This window comes from Lynx rufus, unplaced genomic scaffold (assembly GCF_022079265.1).
Source record: "Lynx rufus isolate CCGP_SWC_20201006 ecotype Redwood Valley unplaced genomic scaffold, mLynRuf1.p SCAF_9, whole genome shotgun sequence".
In the NCBI taxonomy this organism is placed as follows: domain Eukaryota; kingdom Metazoa; phylum Chordata; class Mammalia; order Carnivora; family Felidae; genus Lynx; species Lynx rufus.
The window spans coordinates 58,002,454-58,027,223 of record NW_025814897.1 but is presented as its reverse complement, the minus strand read 5'-3'; the positions used below and the strand labels follow the sequence as shown (position 1 = coordinate 58,027,223).

Genomic DNA, 24,770 nt, shown 5'->3' with positions numbered 1-24,770 from the left:
CATCAAATAAAAATTCCCAGGCAGATAAGTTCTAACATAGCAATCTGAAAGCAGGGAATGTGTCTGATTTATCTCTGTTATCATCATGACCCCAAGCCCAGCATCTGGGACTGAGAACTATCCCAGTACAAGCTTATTGAATTGCATTATTTTACAGTGTGGTCAACTTGAAAAAGTATGGACTTTGGTGTCTGGCAGGTAAGACTTGGATAATATTACCAATAACATCTTCCATCTATAATCCTTCTAACACTGCAAAGGTTGATATTATCCACTATTAACAGATCAAAAAGTCCAAATGCTCATCAGACCATGCTAAATCTTAGCTCTGCCACTTAGTTGTTGGATGACTCTAAGTAATCAACTTAACACTTCTAAGTCTGTTTCGTCTTCTGTAAAATGTAGGTAATAAAACTTCCTCAAAGGGCAGTTAGGACTAAGTTGAGGAAACAAATATAAAATACCAACTACAATACTTAGTACACAATAAGTGCTAAGTACCTGGTAGCTATGATTATTTTATGCTCTGTCAGCAAAGAATGGGGTCTAATGAAATGAGAAGGGAAGGGAAATACCAGACTACACTAATATCACAAGCAAAAAAAGGGGAAAAAGCCAAAGCCTACAGCTGACAGTGGCATGATTCTAGTAGCACTCCTTAGCCTGACCATGCTCTCCAGTGCTACCATCATAAGTATTTCACTGTTCACAGAAGGCTTACCCATTTATTTTCTCACTGGATTGTCACAATTGTGCCACAAGGGAGACAGGGGGTCTATCATCACCCTCATTTTACAGATGATGAAAACAAAGCCAGAGAGGTTGATTTTTCCAAGTCAAAGGACAAGCTTCCTCATTTGTAAAAAGGGGATAATGATAATACTTCCTGGGTTATAGGAAGGCTCACATGAAACAGTGCACACTAAAGTGTTCTCTGTAAAATGTAAAACACAACATTTAAAACACAGCACCATGAGAAAGCTCTTAGGAAAGCAGTGCTAAAATAATTAAAAATCAGTACCTTGAACCAAAACAAAAAATTAACAGTCTGTAGTGAGGACAGAAATAACCTCCAGATAAATCAATACCCTACTGAGTGATAAGTGAGGTACAGTGATCAAATCTGTAGGTCCAAAAGACAATACTCAGTAGAGAAATCATGCAGATAGCTGATGGGAATAATCATCATGTTTTTGTGACAGAGATAAACCATTAATTTTGTGAGATGATAACCTTTGGTAGTAGAGCTTCTTGGTGAAGCAGTAGAACTCTCTGGGTTCTAAGCCTGGTTCTACTACTTACAATATATATAACAAGTTATTTAAATCCTCTGTGCCTCTGTTAACTCATCTGTAAAATAGGGGAAATAAAAGTTACCTGCCTTAGAAAACTGTTGTGAGGATTAAATGACTTGATGTATGAAAGGTTCTTAGCATAGGGTCTGAAACATGGTAAGCAGTATCTGTGAACTGTTTTAACATAGAAAGAGCAGCCACTGTGGTGACACTGAGAAAAGTCCTCCAAGGTATTATTGGGCTAGTCATGTTTGCAAACCCAAAGAATTCCTCTTCAGTCCAAACAAAGTTAAAGATGTAAAGTAAAGAATACTCCAAAAGATCCTATTTACTTGAATGACACGTAAAACTGATGGAGGGGGAGTTTCACCAGCCCGAGCAACTTGTCCTGTCCTGGGCTCTGCACCTTGTTCCAAGTTTCAATTACCATCACATTGTTCTTCAGCCTTTCCAGGTATTTGGAAGACAGAGAGACAGGAATCACCTGGGGAGAGGAACAATCAAAAAAACAACACAAAAACCAACACCTGAGAAAAAGGATCAATTTATACTTCTATTCAACAAGTACGAACTGAAAGCCATGCACAGTGCTAGGAACTGAAGACATTAAAATAAAACCCACTCTGTATTCTCAAGAGAAGCTAGTCTGGTGTAAGAGACCAATTAAGGCCAAATACAAAATGGTAATAGTTCTCTGATGACAAAGGTCATATAGATGGGGCTTTGAGGACACAGACATATCAATGACTGCGCCTGCCTGCCTCATCCAAGCCTTTCCAAGGCAAAATGACCTATTTGTAAATCCCTGCGGAAAGACAGATGTTTCTGAAAGAAAGATGGCTACTGACTAGACAAGGGTTGAGCACCTAATCAAAGGGCAGCCAGCCCACTGGTTGGATGCAATGGCCTAATGCAAAAAGCTCTGCCCAATCTTCTGTCATGGTAAATAACAAGTCAACTGTTCATTTGGATTTCCAATGTAAAATTATTTGAGAACTGGCCAGCCAGTTGGTAGATGAAAGAGAAAGAAAAGTCACGAAGAGAAGCAGAGACCTACAGCCAAGAGCGAGTCTGTTTCCTTAACGGCAGAATGAAGGGCCCACCAATTTGAAGTGACCTAAGCTGCAGTATAACTGCATCAGCAGAGAAGAGATAAGCCCCATGATGAAATCAATAGAACATGAAAGGAAAAAGGGTGAAATCAGAAATTAGGTAAGGCAAGATGACAGGAAGACACCAGAAGAGCAGAGATCCTGAGCAGACCTACTTTTGTATCCATCTAAGAAACTCCAATTACATAAGGTACCTGAGCACATTTCTGTTCTGTGAAACTAAAAAAACTAAAACATAGCGACCTAACCTACAAAGGAGAGATTTCAGAGAAAGCTGCTGGCAGAAAGTAACACTAAATTCTTAGGGATAAGCAGAATAAAGTTAACTTGTCTAAAAAGCTCTACCTAATAGGAGTCATGAAGGGTGAGAAGGAAATGTAAGGCAGAGGAAAAGCACACGAAAAGACACAGAGGTAGGGAGAAAGAACATTTAGGAAACTGCAAGTAGCTGAGCATAGCTGGACTATCTAGTGTGAAGGGAAGAGTGACAGGAGTAGAGACTGGAGAAGTACAGTCAGGCAGTTGTTAAATGGGCTTATAGTCCAAACGAAACATCTTACCTACTCTGAAGGCTATGGGGAATTACTGAAAAGTCTAAACCAGGGGAATAAAATACTCAGGTTAATATTTTAGAAAGATCATTCCTATTGGTACAAAAAGGAATGGACATGGAGAGATCAGAAACAGACTAGACTGAAGGCTATCTGCAATGAGAAAGAGGGCCTGAATGAAAGCAGTAGCAGTCGGGTTGAGTGGGAGGATTTCATCTGGAGAATGAAGTTTGCAGCATCTATTGGATTTGGTGAATAATTATGTAATAAAGAATCAAGGATACCTTTCAGGTTCTGCTCGGGTTTCTGAGTAGATTACAATATGAATTAGGGCAGATAGGAGGAGGAGGAACAGATCTGGAAGGAATAATAAATTCAGATTCAGACACATTTGAATTCCTTCTTTCATTTACATACCTTTACTGAATACCTATGATATGCCAGGCCGTGCATTAGGTGCCAAGTGTAAAGTGCTTTTGAGACAATTGGGGATGATGACCAGCAGTTACATAGAGAGATCAGAAACCTGAGGGAATGTCTGGCCTACATGGAAGTATAGATTTGGAAGTTATCTTCATAAAAATAATAGATGAAGCTATGGGAGTGGAAGGAGTGACCATGGGAAAAGCGGGTTGGTTTGGAACAGTGCCAAGAATAAAAGTAATGCAGAGGAGTACCAGTAATTAAAGGTAAAAGAAAGGGAGAAAGAAGTGCTGGGGCCACCACTCGTTTCCTAGTTTTCCTGCTGTCCCAAAGACCAAAAAGAGCTGTTGTTGATTCAGGAAGAAAATAAGAGAGTGGAGTTACAAAAATCAAGAAAGGAAACTATTTTTTTTTTTTAAAGTTTGTTTATTTTGACAGAGCAAGAGAAGAGAACATAAGCTGGGCAAGGACAGAGAGAGGGGGGTGGAGAGAGAGAGTCCCAAGCAGGCTCTGCACTGTCACCACAGAGCCCAATATAGGGCTCAACCTCATAAACTGAGAGATCATGAACTGAGCAAAAATCAAGAGTCAGACATTTAACCAACTGAGCTGCCTAGGCTCCCCAAAACAGGAAATAATTTAAGCAATAGCATCAAATTCTACAGAGAAATCAAGCCAGATAAGTATTAAAACAAGTAGAGGAATAAATTAGAGAAAAAATTAAAAAAACAAAAAGCTTGGAGATACAGAAAAGAAAGGGGAAAGTTTAGTTCTAGAGGAAGGATAAAGGAATAGAATTCAGAACTCAGGCAAAAGAAACAGTGGGAAACCACAACAATTGAGACAGAAGAAAATGAAGCCACAAAAAGTTTTAAAATGTTGATAGTGTCTTTTCCTCTTCCCATCCCATAGTGGGAATGGATCTGCACACCAGCTAATTACAAAGGTCTCTCCCAGTCTGAACATTCTAGGTTTCCTTTATAATGGAATTATGATTTGGGAAACATACTTGTCTCCCACCTCCATATAGCCCTAATAGATATAGAAGGTTAAGATATGTACAGAGTTACCTGAGAAAAGTTGAAAACTGGTTGTGTTGTGCCCCATGCGATGATAGATCTGGTGACTTCCTCTGTGCTGAAAAGTTTGCAATTTAAATAAACATTGCATGGCGGAGGTTTGTCAGATTCTCCAGTAATGAAATCTTTCCCATCGGCCACCATCAACAGCACATGCAACAGCAAAGCACTCTCTTTTGTTGACCCATCTGTCTGATTTGCTAAATTGTGAGAGGCTGGCACAGCCATGAAGGTTGAAGGATTTGGCACAACAGGGCTTGGTGACTTTGGGTTGGAGAGTATCAAATTCTGTACTTTCTTTGCAACTTCTTTGTGAATTTGATTTAGGTTCTCTGGATTTTTAGTACAGGTAACATGTTGACCAGGTTCTGATAATGTCTTATCTGGACTTGTAAGAGTACAAAGTGGGCCACGTTGGGTGCTGTTATGTAATTTAGTATTCACACAAGTGAAATCCTTGTTATGTATAACAAGCTCCACAGTTACCTATAAAAACAAAAGGAAGAGACTTAGTGGGCCTTCCGAAATCAGAATCAGAATTTTGGAGCTAGAGGCAAATCAGATTATTAGAAAGTAATTAACTCATTCTCAAATACCATAATAGTAGGAACACTAACAGTCTGTATATACATTACCTTATCAGGATTAAGAAAAGCTAGACAGATGATTTGTCAACAATATAAGCTGAACCTAGAACATCATCTTGTCCAGAAAATAAGGATGTGCTCAGAAAAGGATGCAGACATATCAAAAGAACACAGAATTCAGTCAAAGGAGCTCACATGGGCCAAATCTGGGACAATTTGAGCATCAAAAAGAACAATAATAGTAATGGACAATAACACTGAATAATGTGAGTCTATACCGATATAAACAAACATGGGAGAAGGGACAACTCTTCTGTATAGAATGCAATTAGTAAATACATAAGGAATGGAGGAGTTAGAAAATCATCATCTTACAATCGTTATAGTAATAAGTGATTCAGGTAAACCACAGTGGAAGACATTCTACACATAAAAGGTCTCACTTAAAAAAAAATCAAAGTACTGAAAGACAAAGAAAGGTTGCAAAACTGTTCTAGACTAAAGGAGATTAGAGAGACACGACAAATGTAATGGATAATCCTGGAATGGAAAAAAAAATTCTTTATATGGAAGTATTGGCACAATTAGTGAAACTTGCATATGGACTACAGACATTATCAATGTTAACTCTATTTTTATAATTGTACAGTGTTTTGTATAATGTTCTTGTTCTTAGGAAATATAAGAATTTAGGGGGGAAAGAGGCATGATGTCTATAACATATTCTCAAATACTTCAGAACAAAAATTGTGTGTGGGTGTGGGGGAGAGTGCATAGGGAGACAAAGAAAGACAGAAAGAAAGGGAGAGACAGGAGGTAGATAATTATAAAGCAAATGTGACAAATGTTAGTAATTGGGGAGTCTAGGTAAAGGGTATGTGAATTCTTTGTTCTATATTTGCAATTTTTCTCTAAGTTTGAAGTTATTAGGGATAAAGGGGACTTGCTGTTCCCTTTATTTAAAATCCACAGCAAAGTTATTTCACTCTATTGAATACGGACAACAATCTATCTACAACAGTACTTCTCTCAACAGAACCAGGACAGAAACAATTTCTAGTCCATCAGTTCTATTAATTCCTCTTTTCTGGTTTTAACCTTGCAGTCCAGAATGAATAAGGCAAACAGAAAATAAAATTTTGATAGGGGAAGAGTAATGTGATATTAATTTTTTGCAATGACAATCCCACAAGTCCTTAAAACTAACTGGTATTTATTATCAAGAAGACCAGGAAGGAGGCAGAGAGGGCTTTCAAGAGGAGGCAGCAGCGTGAAAATCAAGATTAAAAGCATGGAGGTATGACCCATCATGATACCTTACTAATTCTTTACATAGTTTGATATGGCTACTGGTAAGGAAGCTGCAAGTGGTATGTTAGGGCCACATAGTGAGCCCTGTATTTTATCTTTTGGATAATGGAGAGCCATGGAAATGACATGGGTATGGCTGTGATAATTAAAAAAAGATGTTTTTTTTATAAAAAAAAATTTTTTTTAATTTTCTGAGAGACAGGGTGAGACAGAGCATGAGCAGGGGAGGGGAAGAAAGAGGGGGAGACCAGAATCTAAAGCAGGCTCTAGGCTCTCAGCTGTCAACACAGAACCTGACGTGGGTCTTGAACTCACTAACCATGAGATCATGACCTGAACTGAAGTCAGAAGCTTAACTGACTGAGCCATCCAGGTGCCCCTGGCTGTGATTTTAAAAGCTCACCAGGACAATAAGACAAAGCCATACTGAAGCTACACATTCAAATTCTGCTACCTAAGAAATCCTGCAGCTTCTTAATACAAGGAAAGAACCCTCTCTCCAACGAATTATATATCAGAATTCATTCCACCAGGCCACAAACTCAGTCACTTCTCTCCTTGTTCCCTGTCACTACTCTAGTCCAAGCCATCAATTATCTCTTTCCTGGACTAATTCAACAGTCTCCCTATTTTTCTTCTTGCCCCCCACAATCTATTGTCCACAGTTATCTTTTAAAAATGTAAATCAGGGGCACCTGGGTGGTTCAGTCGGTTAAGCTTCCGACTTCAGCTCAGGTCATGATTTCACGGTTTGTGGGTTTGAGCCCCACATCAGGCTCTGTGCTGACAGCAAGGAGCCTGCTTGAGATTCTCTCCCTCTCTCTCTGCCCCTCCCTGACTCACACTCTCTCAAAATAAATAAACTTAAAAAAAAGTCAATCAGATGTTTTTCTCATACTTCAAAGTCCTTTCGTGGCTCTTACGATAAAATCTACACTCTTTATGCTGACCTACAAAACTCTGAATGATATGGCTACTGAGTGCCTGTCCAATCTTACTCTCTACCATTCTCCTTCTTGGCTCACTATTATATGGCAACATTCTTGCTTTACGGCCTTTGCCTGTGTTATTCCCTTTCTCTGGAATGATCTTTCCTCTGCTTTTTACTTGGTGGCCTCTTCTCCTTCTTCATATCTTACCTAAAATGTTACTTTCTTAGCGAGACCTTCTCTGACCACCATTGTCTATTTCCTCCCAGGTATTCACTATTATATCATACTGTTTATTTCTTCACAGTAATTCTGCTGCCCTATTTTTTTTTCAACATATGAAATTTATTGTCAAATGGGTTTCCATACAACACCCAGCGCTCATCCCAAAAGGTGCCCTCCTCAATACACATTACCCACCCTCCCACCCCCCATCAACCCTCAGTTTGTTCTCAGTTTTTAACAGTCTCTTATGCTTTGGCTCTCTCCCACTCTAACCTCTTTTTCTTTTTCCTTCCCCTCCCTCATGGGTTTCTGTTAAGTTTCTCAGGATCCACATAAGAGTGAAAACATATGGTATCTGTCTTTCTCTGTATGGCTTATTTCATTTAGCATCACACTCTCCAGTTCCATCCATGTTGCTACAAAGGGCCATATTTCATTCTTTCTCATTGCCACGTAGTACTCCATTGTGTATATAAACCACAATTTCTTTATCCATTCATCAGTTGATGGACATTTAGGCTCTTTCCATAATTTGGCTATTGTGGAGAGTGTTGCTATAAACATTGGGGTACAAGTGCCCCTATGCAGCAGTACTCCTGTATCCCTTGGGTAAATTCCTAGCAGTGCTATTGCTGGGTCATAGGGTAGGTCTATTTTTAATTTTTTGAGGAACCTCCACACTGTTTTCCAGAGTGGCTGCACCAATTGGCATTCCCACCAATAGTGCAAGAGGGTTCCTGTTTCTCCACATCCTCGCCAGCATCTACAGTCTCCTGATTTGTTCATTTTGGCCACTCTGACTGGCGTGAGGTGATATCTGAGTGTGGCTTTGATTTGTATTTCCCTGATGAGGAGCGACGTTGAGCATCTTTTCATGTGCCTGTTGGCCATCCGGATGTCTTCTTTAGAGAAGTGTCTATTCATGTTTTCTGCCCATTTCTTCGCTGGATTATTTGTTTTTCGGGTGTGGAGTTTGGTGAGTTCTTTATAGATTTTGGATACTAGCCCTTTGTCCAATATGTCATTTGCAAATATCTTTTCCCATTCCGTTGGTTGCCTTTTAGTTTTGTTGGTTGTTTCCTTTGCTGTGCAGAAGCTTTTTATCTTCATAAGGTTCCAGTAGTTCATTTTTGCTTTTAATTCCCTTGCCTTTGGGGATGTGTCAAGTAAGAAATTGCTGTGGCTGAGGTCAGAGAGGTCTTTTCCTGCTTTCTCCTCTAGGGTTTTGATGGTTTCCTGTCTCACATTCAGGTCCTTTATCCATTTTGAGTTTATTTTTGTGAATGGTGTGAGAAAGTGGTCTAGTTTCAATCTTCTGCATGTTGCTGTCCAGTTCTCCCAGCACTATTTGTTAAAAAGACTGCCTTTTTTCCATTGGATGGTTCTTTCCTGCTTTGTCAAAAATTAGTTGGCCATACGTTTGTGGGTCTACTTCTGGTCTGGTGCCCTATTTTAACAGAAGTGCAAGAGGAGAGGCCCTGATTTTCTTATTCATGCTAGCCAGTGATGGATGCTCTGTAAATACCTGACTACCTGAATGTATATCTATGTACCTTGAGGGGGCCAAGTGGAGTCTGACCATTTTCCTGTCGCACTGGAAGCTGGTTACTGAAAGAAAGCAACTCAGACTGAATGACACTTCGTAAAGGCATTGATGCAGATCCAATGACTTCTGGCTGAGAGAAGGAAAGAAAAAAATTCAGGTTAACTAAAGACAAGCCACGGGAGATTTTAACTGAAGTGACAACATAGGACAGCTTAGAAGAGAACCCATGCTTTATGAAGTAAATAGCTTAACTATTTGGCGAAGGCAACTTTAAGTGGGAATCTATATTCTGTCATATTTTGGTCCCCATTCTGGGTTTTATTACTTCTCCCTGGAAGATTATAGAGAGTTTCATAAGTCACCAAGAGTTTGGAAGATTATTTTTTTTTAAGAGTTAATGCTTTACAAAAAGTTTTCAACTTCACTAATAAAAATAAAAAAATAAAATTTAGATGATACAAATTTTTGCCATTAAGCTAATAAAATTACAAAACTTAATATATCTCATGCTATCAAGGTTATGGAAAAACAGAGGCTATCGTATGTGTGAAGCTGGGAATACAAACTGGCAACATACTTCTGGACTGCAAATTTGGCAATAAAAATATTCACTCTTTTTTTTTTTAAAGTTTATTTATTTACTTATTTTGGGGGGAGGGAGGAGCAGAGAGAGAGGGAGAGAGAGAACCCCAAGCAGGCTCTGCACTGTCAGCTCAGAGACTAATGTGGGGCTCAATCTCATGAACTGGGAGATCGTGACCTGAGCCAAAATCAAAAGTCAGACATGCTCGACCGACTGAACCACTCAGGTGCCCCTTAAATATTTACTCTTTTGGGGTGCCTGGGTGGCTAAGTCAGTTAAGTGTCTGACTTCAGCTCAGGTCATGATCTCACGGTTCGTGGGTTCAAGCCCCGCATCAGGCTCTGTGGTGACAGCTCACAGCCCAGGGCCTGTTTCAGATTCTGTGTCTCCCTCTCTCTCTGCCCCTCCCCCACTCGCTCTCTGTCTCCCTCTGTCTCAAAAATAAGCATTAAAAAAAAATTTAAAAAATATTCTCTTTAGCTTAGTAATTGCTTCTGGGAATTTATACTAAAGAAATAAGAAACATAAAAAACTTACACACAAATATATCTTAAATATTTAAATGTCTTAAAAATTAACAATTAGAACTAGAGGTCCAATAATCAGGAATTATTAATTATAGACCATACTGCTACAATGCAATAATATGTAGCCATTAAAATGATGTTTACAAAAAGTCTGAAATAATATGACCAATATCTGTTTTGATGTTTGGTAAAATAGGGTATTAAGTTATATATAGTAAATCTTCAAATATTTATAAAGATAATGTTAAACTTTTTAAAAAGTAGGATAAACGCTGTATACAAAGTTATCCTAATACTGCCAAAGATTTACACATGTATTGTATTCATTTGGAAAAAGCAAAGGGAAAACAAATATTAACAATAGTTATTTCTTGACGATGGGATTATAGACAATTTTTGCTTTTCAAAAATATTTTTTCAAGTTCTCTGCAAAACACATGTATAATTCTCTTATTAGAAAGAAGTCATTAGCTAGATGATTCAATGTAAATATACTGAAATGTTTACAGAGGTTGTCTTGAGGTTGTAGAATTATCTTGTATTATTTATATCCTCTGAAAAAACAAAAAAACCTCAAGCTATATTCCTCATGCGATCCATACCAAAGAAGAGGTCAAAGATTAAAAAGGCTACTGTTTAACAAAAAACTGTTCATGACATAGTTTATTGATTTATGTTGTGCCAACTGCAAGTGCATTTGATAAACTTGGAATAAGCTGGTCAAAACTGCTATCCACATTATATTTTCTTGGATCTCTACATATTCTGCCTGGAAATAGGAAATAGAGTCTTAAATTAAGGCTAATAACCTATATCAATCTAAGTAGTCACCTCTCTGTAAGCAGGGAATACAGTAAAAAGGTTAAGAACTTAGGATCTGAAGTCAGAAAACTTGAGATGGAGTTCTGCCTGGCTTTGTCTTTTATTAGCTTGTGTGATCTTAGACAAGTTACTAAACTTCACTAAATCTCAGTTTGTCTGTAAAATAAAGATAATAATGTACCTAATTCACAGAGTTGTAATGATTAAATTTGACAGTGTGTTCGTGTAGTGCTTTTAGCATATCTGACTTATAACAAATAGTAAACAGAAATTAGAAATAAGTTATTAGTGCCGTTTGAGCCTGGAGAAATTCCTAGTTTAGGTAGGAATATAATTTTAAGTATGCTCTAATTCCTTAGTATAAATGGTAAGGCAAAGGTTAAAAAGACTTGAGATACCTTTTTCTGTGGGGTTTTCTTTGTGTAAATTTGGAAAGTGAGGTTGGAATTCCACCAGTGTTCTATCATTGGGCCACCAAACTGTACTGGAAACACAGATCGCTGCTGGAATTTCACCACTGTAAGGAGAATCAAACACATAAGCACATGTCAGGCTACCCAACTAGAGCCATCATCAATCCATGCTTTGACACCACCCACCCACCTCCTTTTTGATCTAACTAAAATCTCTTTCAGAAATCTAGTCCATGTAATTTCCTAAAGGTGTTAGTGTTATGGGGATTTAAGGAGCAGATACAAAGAGAAAACCCTAGGTATGACACATGGAAGATAAGTAGTGCTATGTTGCTCTAGTTTTGCTATGAGAAATTCATGTCAAGCACATGAGCACAGGATGCGGAAAAAAGAGATCTTCACTGGGTGTAAGGTAATATGGTTTATTGTTTTTAAAAGACAAGTTGGTAAGCAGTATAACAAAAGAAGGGGGTGGGCTGGAGGTGGGACAATGAGGGATAAATGAAGAGAATTGAATCAAAAAGTATAACAACAAAAATGAGTTTAGCTTCTGGCTGAAGACTAGGGGAGGGGACTCCTACTATCATATTCACACAGGGTGCCAGGTACTGATGTTACTTGGCAGTGGTGTTAGGCAGGATAAAGCTGTCTCTTAGATGGAAGGGAAGGGGTTTCTGCTGTAATAACAAGTGTAAATGGGATAATGTAGTATTTGAGTTTGTGCTCACTGCTATGGGGCTTTAACAGATTAAAAAAAAAAAAAAGGAATCTGGGATTAGAATCAAAGAATATAAGTTCCAGCTCCAGTTCTGTTACTTGCTAGTGACCACCTCAACCACAATTTACCACCTGTAAAATGATCTTCCTGTTCATTCACTTCTATACTCTTAAAATGGATGTGGAAAACCTTCACAAGGCCCAGTTACAGAGAGACTTGCTACCTCTGGTATTCATTCAAACTGCTCATGTTGGTCTACTGATCAATTTTATTCATCTTTGCCATCATTTTTTTAACTTTATTTTTTCTATGTTCTTAAAAACTTTTTAAAAATAAAACGTTTATTTTTTAACGTTTATTTATTATTTAGAAACAGAAAGAGGCAGAGCATGAGCATGGGAGGAGCAGAGAGAAGGGGGAGACACAGAATCTGAAGCAGGCTCCAGGCTCTGAGCTGTCAGCACAGAGCCCGATGTGAGGCTCAAACTCACAAACCAAGAGATCACGACCTGAGCCGAAGTCGGAGGATTAACTGACTGAGCCACCCAGATGCCCCAACAAAAAAAAATTTTTTTTAAGTTTATTTATTTGAGAGAGAGTGCACACATGTGCGAGTTGGGGAGGGGAAGAGAGACAGAATACCAATCAGGCTCAGCACTGTCAGCACAGATTTCAGCACTATGATCCTAAGCCAAAATCAAAAGTCAGATGCTTGACCAACTGAGCCACTCAGGCGTCCCTCATCTTTGCCATCTTAATTCTTGACTCTGTATACTTCTCTTGGTACTCATAAACAGGATCTGGGTCTTCTAATCTGGATCCACACAGGAACTGTAAACAAAAGGTCTGGGCCCAGGAAACCCACACCCAAGAGACCTGTTTCCCCGATTTTCCTACCAGGAGAAGGGAAGTAAGACAACACCCATAGCTCATCAGTGTGCTGAAAGGACTGAGGTAATAGATGAAAAAGCACTGTGGATACCGAAAAGTCTTTTTTGTACAAACAAAACTATTTCATTCAGATTTTTCCTCACCATCTAGGTACATTTTTAGCACTATATTATCTTAACTGTTTCTAAAGCTTGTGTTTTTGTTTTTACCACCATAAAAAGCGAGTTAGGTAACAATGGAAAAAGAAATCACGTAAATAAATTGCTAAACAATGTCCCAGAGAAGTTATTTTTTAAGAGCTGGAAGGGTGCAAAATAAGAGTTGGAAGGTTATCTTGAAAATACCTAGTCCAATCCATGTTACTGTTAAGAGAGGCCCACAGATGAAAAAAGTGATTTGCCTAAGGTCATACGATTAGTGTGTGGTATAAACAGAACTAGAATTCTGTCTTCTAATTCCTGGCTTGATGCTTATTCCACACTTCCAATATGATCTTTTACAGAAGGACATGGGGAGAACTCAACTACCGTGGCCAACAATAATGACAGTAATAATTGAAAAGCAATACAGACTAAGAGCACAGAGCTTGGAATATAAAATGTTCTAAGTTCAAATTCTAGTTGACCAATAAGCCAGTTGTATGATCTTAGACAAGATACTTGATTGTTGTTGTGTGTTTGTGTTTTAATTTATGAGTGAGACAGTCATAAAGGACTGAGGTTTTTTTTTTTTTTTTTATGAAAATCAGTTAAATGGTTAATATATATAAAACACTGAGTTGAATTCTTGGCATGTAGTTTAGTGCCCCGTAAACGTGAGCTACTATTTGTTACATACTATTTTAGAGATTAATGCTTTTATATTCATTATCCCATTTGACTGTCTATCAATCCCTTGTGTCCTTGCTTTGCAGGTACATTAACTGAAACTCATGTGCCCTTGCTGTAGCTCAATTTTATAGATGGGGAAACTGAGGCTCAGAGAAATTTTAAGAAAATCACCAGATGTGACACAGGTAGATGGAGATAGAAGCGAAGACCTGAGAAAATGATCCAACATTTTTCTCTGCATATAGGGGTTTGATAAGTTTTAAGCATATTAAAGCTCCTCAAACATAGTTTCAACCAGCAGGATCAATTAGGCATTCCTGAATGCTCTGAACAAACCTCTATAACAGCTTCTGTTGCTGTCAATAATTTAAGCGTTCAGCCAGAAGTGAACATATGAAAAATTTTAAATGCCCTAATTCTTCCTTTAAGGTGATGGGGAAAGTAACACCAACACATCCTAGTAAAAATATATTAAATTACTTTAAGTGCTGTTTTTAAGAGTAAATAAGTATTTTTTTTTAATTTTTTTTTTCAACGTTTATTTATTTTTGGGACAGAGAGCGACAGAGCATGAACGGGTGAGGGGCAGAGAGAGAGGGAGACACAGAATTGGAAACAGGCTCCAGGCTCTGAGCCATCAGCCCAGAGCCCGACGTGGGGCTCGAACTCACGGACCGCGAGATCGTGACCTGGCTGAAGTCGGACGCTTAACCGACTGCGCCACCCAGGCGCCCCAAGAGTAAATAAGTATTTTTAATGTTTGTGCTGGATATACTCACATCAAATGAGAAATGATGCATGTACAAAATTATTCTACTGAGGTACCGTTTTTAACAGTAAGATTGAAATAACTTAAATATTGATATATTAATCAAGGCATGTTTATTTTTTTTATGTTTATTTTTGAGAGAGTGCGAGTGGGGGAGGTACAGAGAGAGAGACGGGACAAAGGATCCAAAGTGAGATCTGCACTGACAGCAGAGAGCCTGATACAGGGCTCAAACCCACGAACCATGAGATTATGACCTGAGCTGAAGTCGGATGCTCAAGTGACTGAGCCACCCAGGTACCTCACAATAAAGGGTGTTTAAATTATGGCATATGCATACAATGGAATATTATGACTCAGAAAGGACTAATGAAAAAATTACTAAGATACACTGTTAAAGACAAGGTGCAGAACAGTGCATATAGTATGCTAATACTTGGGTAAAAATAGGAGGGCGAGAAAGGATAAACATATTTGCTTACATATGCATAAAATATCTTAGTAATAATATAAAATTTACAACACTGCCTACAAAGATTTTGAACCAAGTAAATGGATTATATCTAGTTAAAATAACAAATAGGGGCACCTGGATGGCTTAGCCAGTTAAGTGTCTGAATCTCAATTTCAGTTTAGGTCATTATCTCATGATTCTTGAGTCCAAGCCCATGTTGGACTCTGTGCTGACAGCCTGGAGCCTGCTTGGGGTTCGTTTGTTATCTCTCTCTCTCTCTCTCTCCCTCTCTCCCTCTCTCTCTGTCCCTCCCCTGCTCATGCTATCTTTCTCTTTCAAAATAAATAAATAAACATTAAAAATAAATAAATGAAACAAAATAAAAATTTAAAAATCCAATGTTACCATGCCATATAGGAAAGTCACTTGAATGTATAGGAGAATTAGGATCATATCTCTTACTTCTCAAATTAGCTCCCAGAGAAAGAATTCCACACTGATGAACAGTTCATGGATTAAATTGAATAACCAAGGCAAAGATATTCAAAAAATCTGTTAGAAAGTTATATAACTTTGGATGACAGGAACATAAATGTTTATTATAGTACCCTTTTAAGCCTTTTACTTTTTTGTAAAAATACTTAAAATAGAAAAAAAAAGACAATACCAAAAGTGCATGCAACAAAAGAAAAACTAAACTGGACTACAGCAAAATTTAAAACTTTTGTGCTATAAGTGATACTTTTTAGAAAGTGAAAGGACAGCCTGTTAATGGGAGAAGATATTTGAAAATCATAGCTCTCATAAGGGTCCTATATCCAGAATGTATAAAGAATTCTTACAACCCAGTAACAAAAACTTAAAAATGGCCAAAGGACTGCAACATTTCTCCAAGATATACAAATGGACAGTAAGCACATGAAAACATACTCAACATCATTAATCATAGGGTAATACAAATCAAAACCCCAGGGAAGGGCACCTGGGTGGCTCAGTCAGTTAAGTGTCTGACTCTTGATTTCAGCTCAGGTCATGTTCTCACAGTTCGTGGGATTGTGCCCTGCGTTGGGCTCTGTGTTGACAGCACAGAGTCTGCTTAGGATTCTCTCTCTCTCTCTCTCTCTCTCTCTCTCTCTCTCAAAATAAGTAAGTTTTTTTTTTTAAATTAAAAAACCAACCAACCAAACAAACCAAAACCCCACAGTGAGATAGTACTTCATAATCCCTAAAATGGTTAAAATAAAAAATAATGAAAGACAACAAGTTTTGGGGAAGATGTGGAGAACTGGAACCCTCCACACATAGTTGCTAAGAATGTAAAATGGTGGAGCAGCCGTTGAAAACTGGCAGTTCTTCAAAAAGTTAAAACATAACAGTTATCATATGACTCAGCAATTCCACTGTTAGGTATACACCCAAGGGAAATGAAAGCGTATGTCTACACAAAAACATGTACACTAATGTTCATAAGCATTATCCACAATAGCCAAAAAAGCAGAAACAACCCAAATGCCCATCAGCTGATGAATGGATAAACAAATGTGGTATAGCCATACAAGTAAATATTATATAGCCATAAAAAGGAGCAAAGTACTGAAACATGCCATAACATAGAGCAAATTTGAAAATATCATGGTAAGTCAAAGAAGCCGGTTACAAAAATCACATATTGTATGATTCCATTTATATGAAATGCCCAGAGTAAAATCATAGACAAAAAATAGATTAGGGGTTGCTTAGTGCAGGTGTGGGTGGAGACAGGAAAATGAGGAATGAATGCTAATGAGTAAGGAATTTCTTTTCAAGTGATGAAAATGTTCTAAATTAGATCATGATGATTACACAGCACTTCGAATATAATAAAAATGATTGAATTCTTCAGTGGGTTCAATGAACACTTCAAATAGTTAAACTGTATAGTATGTGATTGTATCTTGATAAAGCTGCTTTAAAAAGAAGAATAAAAGAGGGGTGCTTGGGTGGCTCAGTCAGTTAAGCATCCAACTTTGGCTCAGGTCATGATCTTGTGGTTCACGGGTTTGAGCCCTGTGTCAGGCTCTGTGCTGACAGCTCGGAGCCTGCAGCCTGCTTCTGATTCTGTGTCTTCCTCTCTCTCTGCCTCTCCCCTGTTTGCACTCTGTCTGTCTCTCTCTCCCTCAAAAATAAATAAACATTAAAAAAAATTTTTTTTAATAAAAAATAGAAGAAAAATGGCAATAGTTGAACAAACATGCTCTAAGCATCAGGAGTTCTGCATTCTAGTCCAGGTATGTTACTGACTTCCTGACTTGAATCAGAAGAGTCCTAGCACCTCTAGGCCAGTTTTCTCACTTATAAAATAAAGGAATTAGAGTAGATTCATCTCAAAATACTTTCTAAGATTCTACGGTACTATAAAAGTCAGATGAATATTTAGGGATTGAAAAATTCTTCCACAGCCAAAATGTCTAAGGAGCAGAAAACCAGTCTCTTACTTCCATCTGTAATTTTACTGGAGGCAAGTCGAACGACCTCAGTGATCAAAGCTGTTTTTCCCAATCCACCTTTAGAAAAGCCCACAGGAAAGTGATATTCCACGAAGAAGGTGCTAAAAATCAAAACCAAAAAAGGTGATTAAAACATAAACCAAATAACAAACGTATTTACTGTCTGATCAATCCTACATATCTTTCAAGGTCCTATTTTCAGCACCTCAGATCCTCAGAGGCCCTATCTCTTCTCTTCAAAGCCTTCAACTAGTCCTTTCAGGCAGAACTTCCTGTGCTCCCATAGTTTGCGCTCTCTCTCTATTACTGACACATAATTGACGTATAACATTGTATTAGTTTCAGGCATATAGCATAATGATTTGACTTTTGTATATGTTGGAAAATGATCACCACAGTAAGTCTACAAATTTTCTACAGCACTTTAAATATAACACACCTCTTTTGGCTCCTATATTCCTGTGTTATATAGATAGCCATTTAAATGTGTTTCTTTTCTGACTATAAAGTATGTAACAACAGAGTCAGGGTCTTAGTTGCCTTTATTCTCATGCTCACCTAATATCATGCCCAAAGCCTAGTGAGGAATTTGTTATATTTTTGTTGACTGAATGATTCATATGAAAACACTTTATAAATCATAAAATGTTATACAATTATTTATCATTATCATCAGATACACTTTGCAGAAATGTCAAATTTAGCTCTTCCATATCAGAGACGTACCGCTTTGTTGTTGCTGTCACGTTAGGTGGTCTCCCAGAAAAGCTTTTTTTGCCAGAGGTCATCTGAGGACTATCTGGAGGGACCCTCATTGTTTCGATGATAATTCTGACGGAATGTGTTCTACCCAAAAGGGCCAGTCTATCCACACTTAGTGTCATCACTCGGGCATCTTCTGGAGTTTCTGATATCTGTTGTTCAACCAAATTTCTGCAAGGAGTTAATATAGACAGTGAAACAGACAGTCCGAGGCCCAACATGAAATAATCTAGTTTGATAGGCAAGAAAATGAAAGAAGAAGGGCAGCAAGTATCTTAATTCACAAGTTATTGAGGATTGAGAAATGACTTCAATCACCAGAATTCTGGTCCTAATCCACAGTGAAAGAAATTTCAAAAAATGTTAAAAAACATTCTTGTAATCCGGGCACCTGGGTGGCTCAGTTGGTTGAGCATCCGCCTTCAGCTCAGGTCATGATCTCCCAGTTTGTGAATTTGAGCCCCACATCAGGCTCGCTGCTGTTAGCACAGATCCTGCTTCAGATCCTGTCCCCTACTCTCTCTGCCCCTCTCCTGCTCACATTCTCTCTCTCAAACAACAAAAACAAAAAAACATTCTTATAACCTAAAGGCTTGTCTCCACACAAGTATAAAAACTGATGTTACAGAATTAGATTTTCTACAAGGAATACAGACATTACTTCAGTTACCCACTACTTTAATATAACTACTATCATCACTTTAATGTACTCCTTTTCATTTTTCTTTACATATATTTTCCACATAAATGTAGTGTAGCACACATTCAACCCAGAATTCTGCTTTCTCCCTTACCCATTTTACTGTATCCATCTTTTCATATTATTACACTTAAAAAAATTTTTCTTTTGAGAGAGAGAGAGAGAGAGAGAGTGAGAGAGCACAAGCAGGGAGGGGGCAGAGAGAGAGAAAGAGAGAGAGAATCCCAAGCAGACTCCACACTCAGCATGGAGCCCTATGTGGGCTCGAGCCCATGACCCTGGGATCATGATCTGAGCCAAAATCAGGAGTGGGACACTCAACTGACTGAGCCACCTAGGCTCCCATATGTTATTACACTTTTAAGGATGGTAATACTTAATGAATTATTGTAACTCACTTAACCAATATGATAGTGTTGGGGAAATACAAGTCACTTACTTTAAGACATCTTGTGAAAATAATCTGACTTTGCTTTTGCCTCTAGATAAACATTAATGGAGAGGCTCACCTATTTTTCTTCCCCGCTGCCCTCTTTTTCGACTTATCATTTGACTCCAGAACCTTGGGATATATGGCAAGAGCTTCTGACTGGTTCATTTTTTTAGAAGAGACAATATCGTCTTCACTGAAGAAATCACTGATGCTGGTATCTGATTTCTATGGGGGAGAAGAAGCAAAAAGAGAGGCACTAAAAAAAAAAAACTGGTAATGAAAACATTTCTCTAAAAGTAATCAAAATCTTCTCTGCACATATGTAAGTCTTTTAAAGAGATAACTAATGCCAGGGAGATTTCTCTTGGTATTTAAAAATAACCTACAAGTTCAGTTCAAAGAAAATAAATGAAAACAGATTCTTCTTTCAAATTCTCAATATCATTACTTATTTACTGCCGACTATGCATCTAATACCAAAGGCAGATTCCAAAGCCTGTATTTCTACCACAATTTGAGGCAAAATGGTACAATGTCATGTACCTATATGAATGCAAAGACTCAACCTTTTTTCACCACTCCATACTACTAGTAATTCATTGTATTCTTAATCTTGCTAAGATGAACTCTTTATTATATCACAAATTCTATTAATGGAGGAACCAGTCTGTAATTAAATTTTATTTGGAGAAAAAGGAGCTACCACAATTTACTGATCAGCCCTTTCTATCACAAAATGCAAAATAAAGAGAGAAGACAATTTAAATTTAAAAAAATTAAAAAAAAATCCAAATTAACAAAAAATTTTTTTTGTTAATATAAATGCAGAATAGATCCAATGTCATTTTAAGTTTATCACCTCCACCTCACTTTTTTCAGCATCTCAGGGTGTATATTGTATTGACCTGTGACAAGGGTAACAATAGTTAAATAAGCATGATAAGAATGTCCTTCAAGGAAAAAACACAACTTTTTCAAGAGGAAATTACAAAGCTTTTTATTCTTAGGTTTTTCTTTATTAAGTGCCAGCTTTTAAAAATGGTTATAGACAAGACATTCAAAATTTAAAAGTGTCTAACAGCCTGAAGGAAAAGAGAGTAAATATAAACTAGATTGTTTAAAAACTAAGAATTTTAGGAACCAAAAACACAGGTGAATAATGCTGAATTCTAAGCTGTGGATATTATTCACTATTAAGACCATCAAACACTGACCCTGGGGAAGGACATGAGCATTCTTACTCCTTTGTTTTTCCACTGCATTACTGGTTCACTCCTTTCCATCAACAAATCTTTTCTAAATTATTTTGTTCAAATAGCATGGGGATTACTTAGTGCCATTCATGCACTTATTTATTCACTAAGTACTGAGTACTCAAAATTCATCAGGCTTTTGTGTACTGGTAATACAAAAATAATGCAGGTATGTGCTTGCTCATGAAGAACTGTCTCATATAACACGGGCTGTGATAGAGGTATGTGCAAGATCCTGTGGACATTCAGGTAATAAATTCTGTGTGGGGAAATCTAGGATGGTTTCTTCAGAGAGGTGATCAGTTATTTTCTTTTTTTTTTTTTTTTTTTTTTTTTTAAATTTTTTTTTTTTCAACGTTTATTTATTTTTGGGACAGAGAGAGACAGAGCATGAACGGGCGAGGGGCAGAGAGAGAGGGAGACACAGAATCGGAAACAGGCTCCAGGCTCTGAGCAATCAGCCCAGAGCCCGATGCGGGGCTCGAACTCACAGACCGCAAGATCGTGACCTGGCTGAAGTCGGACGCTTAACCGACTGCGCCACCCAGGCGCCCCTGATCAGTTATTTTCAAAGAATAAAGAGAAGTAACCAGATGTGTAGAAGCATTTCAACATTCAAAGGAGAAGGATCAGTATGAGCAAGAAATAGAGATAAAAAAAAAAAAGCTAGAATGTCTGAGGAGTGATGAGACAATCAGTGTGACTACAGGGTAAAGGGCAAAAGTGGGAAATGAGGTTAGGGAGGTAAGTCAAGATCAGATAATAATGCCATGCTTATGGCTTATGAGATGATGTGGTCTAGTGGGAAAAATACAGGCTTTTCCCCAGATAGACCAGGGTAAGAATTCTATTTCTGTCACTTAATTACTAGTAATTAACATCTCTAAGCGTTTATATCATGATAGGTAAAAGACAACACTATCTTATAGGGCTAGTAAAAGAAATAATGAATTTAAAACATTTGGCACAGTACTCAAAAATAATAGGTAACTTGTAAATTCCCCACCACATCAAAAATGTATAATAAAGGGGTGCCTGGGTGGCTCAGCTGGCTAAGTGTCCGACTCTTGATTTTGGTTCAGGTCATGATCTTGCAGTTTGTGAGTTCCTGCCTCAAGTTGGGCTCTGTGCTGAGCATGGAGCCTGCTAGGGATTCATTCTCTCTCTCTCTCTCTCTCTCTCACCCCCTCTCCCTCTGCCTCTCCCTCTCCCTCTCTCTCTGCCCTTCCCCCACTTGCTCTCTGTATCTTTCTCAAAATAAATTTTAAAAAATAAATAAGACTTGGGGCGCCTGGGTGGCGCAGTCGGTTAAGCGTCCGACTTCAGCCAGGTCACGATCTCGCGGTCCGGGAGTTCGAGCCCCGCGTCGGGCTCTGGGCTGATGGCTCAGAGCCTGGAGCCTGTTTCCGATTCTGTGTCTCCCTCTCTCTCTGCCCCTCCCCCGTTCATGCTCTGTCTCTCTCTGTCCCAAAAATAAATAAACGTTGAAAAAAAAAATTAAAAAAAAAAATAAATAAGCCTTAAAAAATGTGTAATAAAGATAAATTCCCTTTCCTTCTTATCCCGTAAGTAACATAGCATCAGTGATGATTTTTAATATAAAAAGTCATGAAATCCTAATAATTTATAATGCCTTTGAAATCCATCTCTTCCTTTCCAGCCCCATTGCTGCCACTCTCTTTCAAGCTCTCCCTCTAATACACACCTCCAATAACCCAATGGTTTCCAGTCTGTGGTTTCCTGTTCGCTTCCACGTATTCTCCCCCAAGTTAGCTCCCTACATTAACATTCCTAAACCACCATCTTGATCATGTCATTTCCTCCTCACCTGACATTCAAAGGCTGTCACAGAAAGCAATAGGCTAGCCTGCGTAATTGATGATGGCTTTCCCACAAAATTTCTCATCAATTCAAATTAGATCCCTTGCAATGCACAAATTTCTTCTCTAGACAGGTCATTCTTTCTATTCCCATTTCATATCTTTTCTCTACTTCTCTAGACACTATTTTGCAAGTCTCAGTTAAAACCCCCTAATCCGCATAATGTCCTTTCCTGAGAATCTCATGTTAAAGTTCTCCCTGTTTCCTCTGACCTTGGTAACTCTTGTCTTACCACTGAGCTGATATAAACTACCTTCTATTTTCAGTTATCTTTGACCTGGAGAAAAGAACAATCAGGAGTATGACAGCAATCTTCATAAATATAAATGTTTACTTATGGAACAGGGATTGGACTTATTACATATAGACTCTAAAAGAGGGCACATCAACGAATAGAACATATAGCTTGATATAACAAAGAACTTTGAAAATGCTAGAACTACCTGGAAAAGAGAATGTCTTATCTTTTTTTAAAATATTTATTTATTTTTGAGAGAGACAGAGCACACGTGGGTGAGGGGCAGAGAGGGAGGGAAACACAGAATCCAAAGCAGGCTCCAGATTCTGAGCTGTCAGCACAGAGCCCGATATGAGGCTCAAACCCACGATCCATGAGACCATGACCTGAGGTGAAGTCAGACGCTTAACTGACTGAGCCACCAGGCGCCCTGAGAATGTCATGTCTTAAGGGTCAGTAGAGGTATTTGACACCTGTGAGTAGAAGTGTTTCTGGAATATTTTGAAAAGATACCAGTTGAGGTTGGTTTTGAGGGTATGCCTGCATTAGCTCTTCCTTAGAAGAGGTCTAAGGAAGCCACATACTAAAACCATAGGCTTTGAACTCAGGTAAACTTGAATTTTAACCTTGGCTCTAACATGTGTCCTTGGACAAAATTCTTAAATCTGGTTGATTTTTTTTTTTTTAAGTAGGTTCCATGGGGCTTGAGATCAAGACCGGATGCTTAACTGACTGAGCCACCCAGGGCACCCCCATCTTTTTTTTTTAACTAAGCCCTATACCCAACGCGGGGCTTGAACTCACAGCTCTGAGATCAAGAGTCACATGCTCTACCAACTAAGCCAGCCAGTTGCCCCTAAATTCTTAACTTTACTAGGCCTGTCTCCTCATCTGTAAAATGAGATATGTAAAATGGATAGCTTTCTGTCTGGCAACATGCCTGCACCTAATAATATTATACTCATGTTCAATTCCCAAAGCAGCAGGTTTAATGACTTACAGGTACCGTGTAAAATAAGCTCTCCAAGAGACTCTGGTCATACTGAGGGTCATTCAGCTCACTGCTACAATACACATCACTCCCAGGAGATGGGGAATCTGGAGGAGAGCCTAGCCCATTCCAGTAATGACCTTGGGATAATTCAGCACTGTAGAGGTAAGAAAAACAAAGCAGAAGAACTTTAAAAGAAGCTTCAGTTGAACTGTATTTTTTAAATTAAAAACTTCTAAGTTTTAAACATAGAAGAAATGTGTTAAGCAGAAGACTCACATTAAACAGAAGGACTATCTGATAAGTATTTTCATATTGTATTCCCCCTCCTCTGGGATGATAACAGCTAGTATTTAAAAAATACACTACTGACACTGATTGTGATCTCATTTATTTAACAAACATTTTTCTGGGCATCTATTATGTGCCAGGCAAGGTGTTTGTTAGGTCTTGAATGATACAGAGATGGCTAACTAACTTGCTGTATATTCTTGCACTGCTTATGACCTAACAGGGAGAAGAAGGTAAAGAATCAACTATAATTTAATGAGTTAAATGCTTATGCTGTTTTTGTGAAGAATTCATAAATAAGCCTTTTTTCATTAAGCAAAAATATGTGTATTTTGGGTTAATTATGCAAGATTAATTCTATGTGTGATATAGAAATAAGTAAAACAGAAACCCTACTTACAAAAAGTTTGTAAATTAATAAGAAATATAAGCATACAAGTATGTATATATTTCATTTGTTTTTGTTTCTCGTATAGTAACTAGCACTGAATGAACATCTGTAAATGGATTTATTGAATTTACTTAAAAAATTTTTTTTAATGTTTATTTATTTTTTAGAGAGATAGAGTGTGAGTGGAGGAGGGGCAGAGAGAGAGGGAGCCAGAATCTGAAGCAGGCTCCAGGCTCTGAGCTATTAGCACAGAGCCCAATGCAGGGCTCGAACTTACAA

General features: G+C 38.1%; 1 protein-coding gene and 1 long non-coding RNA gene across 3 annotated transcripts in view; one reads left to right on the top strand and one right to left on the bottom strand.

The window, feature by feature from the left end:
- The window catches only part of C2CD3 (C2 domain containing 3 centriole elongation regulator), a 145,157-nt gene that overhangs the window by 83,893 nt on the left and 36,494 nt on the right, over positions 1 to 24,770 (bottom strand). For both annotated transcript variants that reach the window (XM_047071267.1, XM_047071268.1), the window contains exons 8-15: positions 23,819 to 23,966; positions 19,523 to 19,671; positions 18,278 to 18,484; positions 17,540 to 17,652; positions 11,389 to 11,507; positions 9,066 to 9,188; positions 4,452 to 4,946; positions 1,628 to 1,779 (exon numbers count right to left, since the gene is read on the bottom strand). In XM_047071267.1, coding sequence (XP_046927223.1) covers positions 1,628 to 1,779; positions 4,452 to 4,946; positions 9,066 to 9,188; positions 11,389 to 11,507; positions 17,540 to 17,652; positions 18,278 to 18,484; positions 19,523 to 19,671; positions 23,819 to 23,966 — 1,506 coding nt within the window. The remainder of the gene's footprint in view (positions 1 to 1,627; positions 1,780 to 4,451; positions 4,947 to 9,065; positions 9,189 to 11,388; positions 11,508 to 17,539; positions 17,653 to 18,277; positions 18,485 to 19,522; positions 19,672 to 23,818; positions 23,967 to 24,770) is intronic.
- On the top strand, positions 19,654 to 24,698 carry LOC124505340 (uncharacterized). Its single transcript, XR_006960621.1, has 3 exons — positions 19,654 to 19,719; positions 23,821 to 23,974; positions 24,659 to 24,698. It is a non-coding gene; the product is annotated as an uncharacterized LOC124505340 (long non-coding RNA).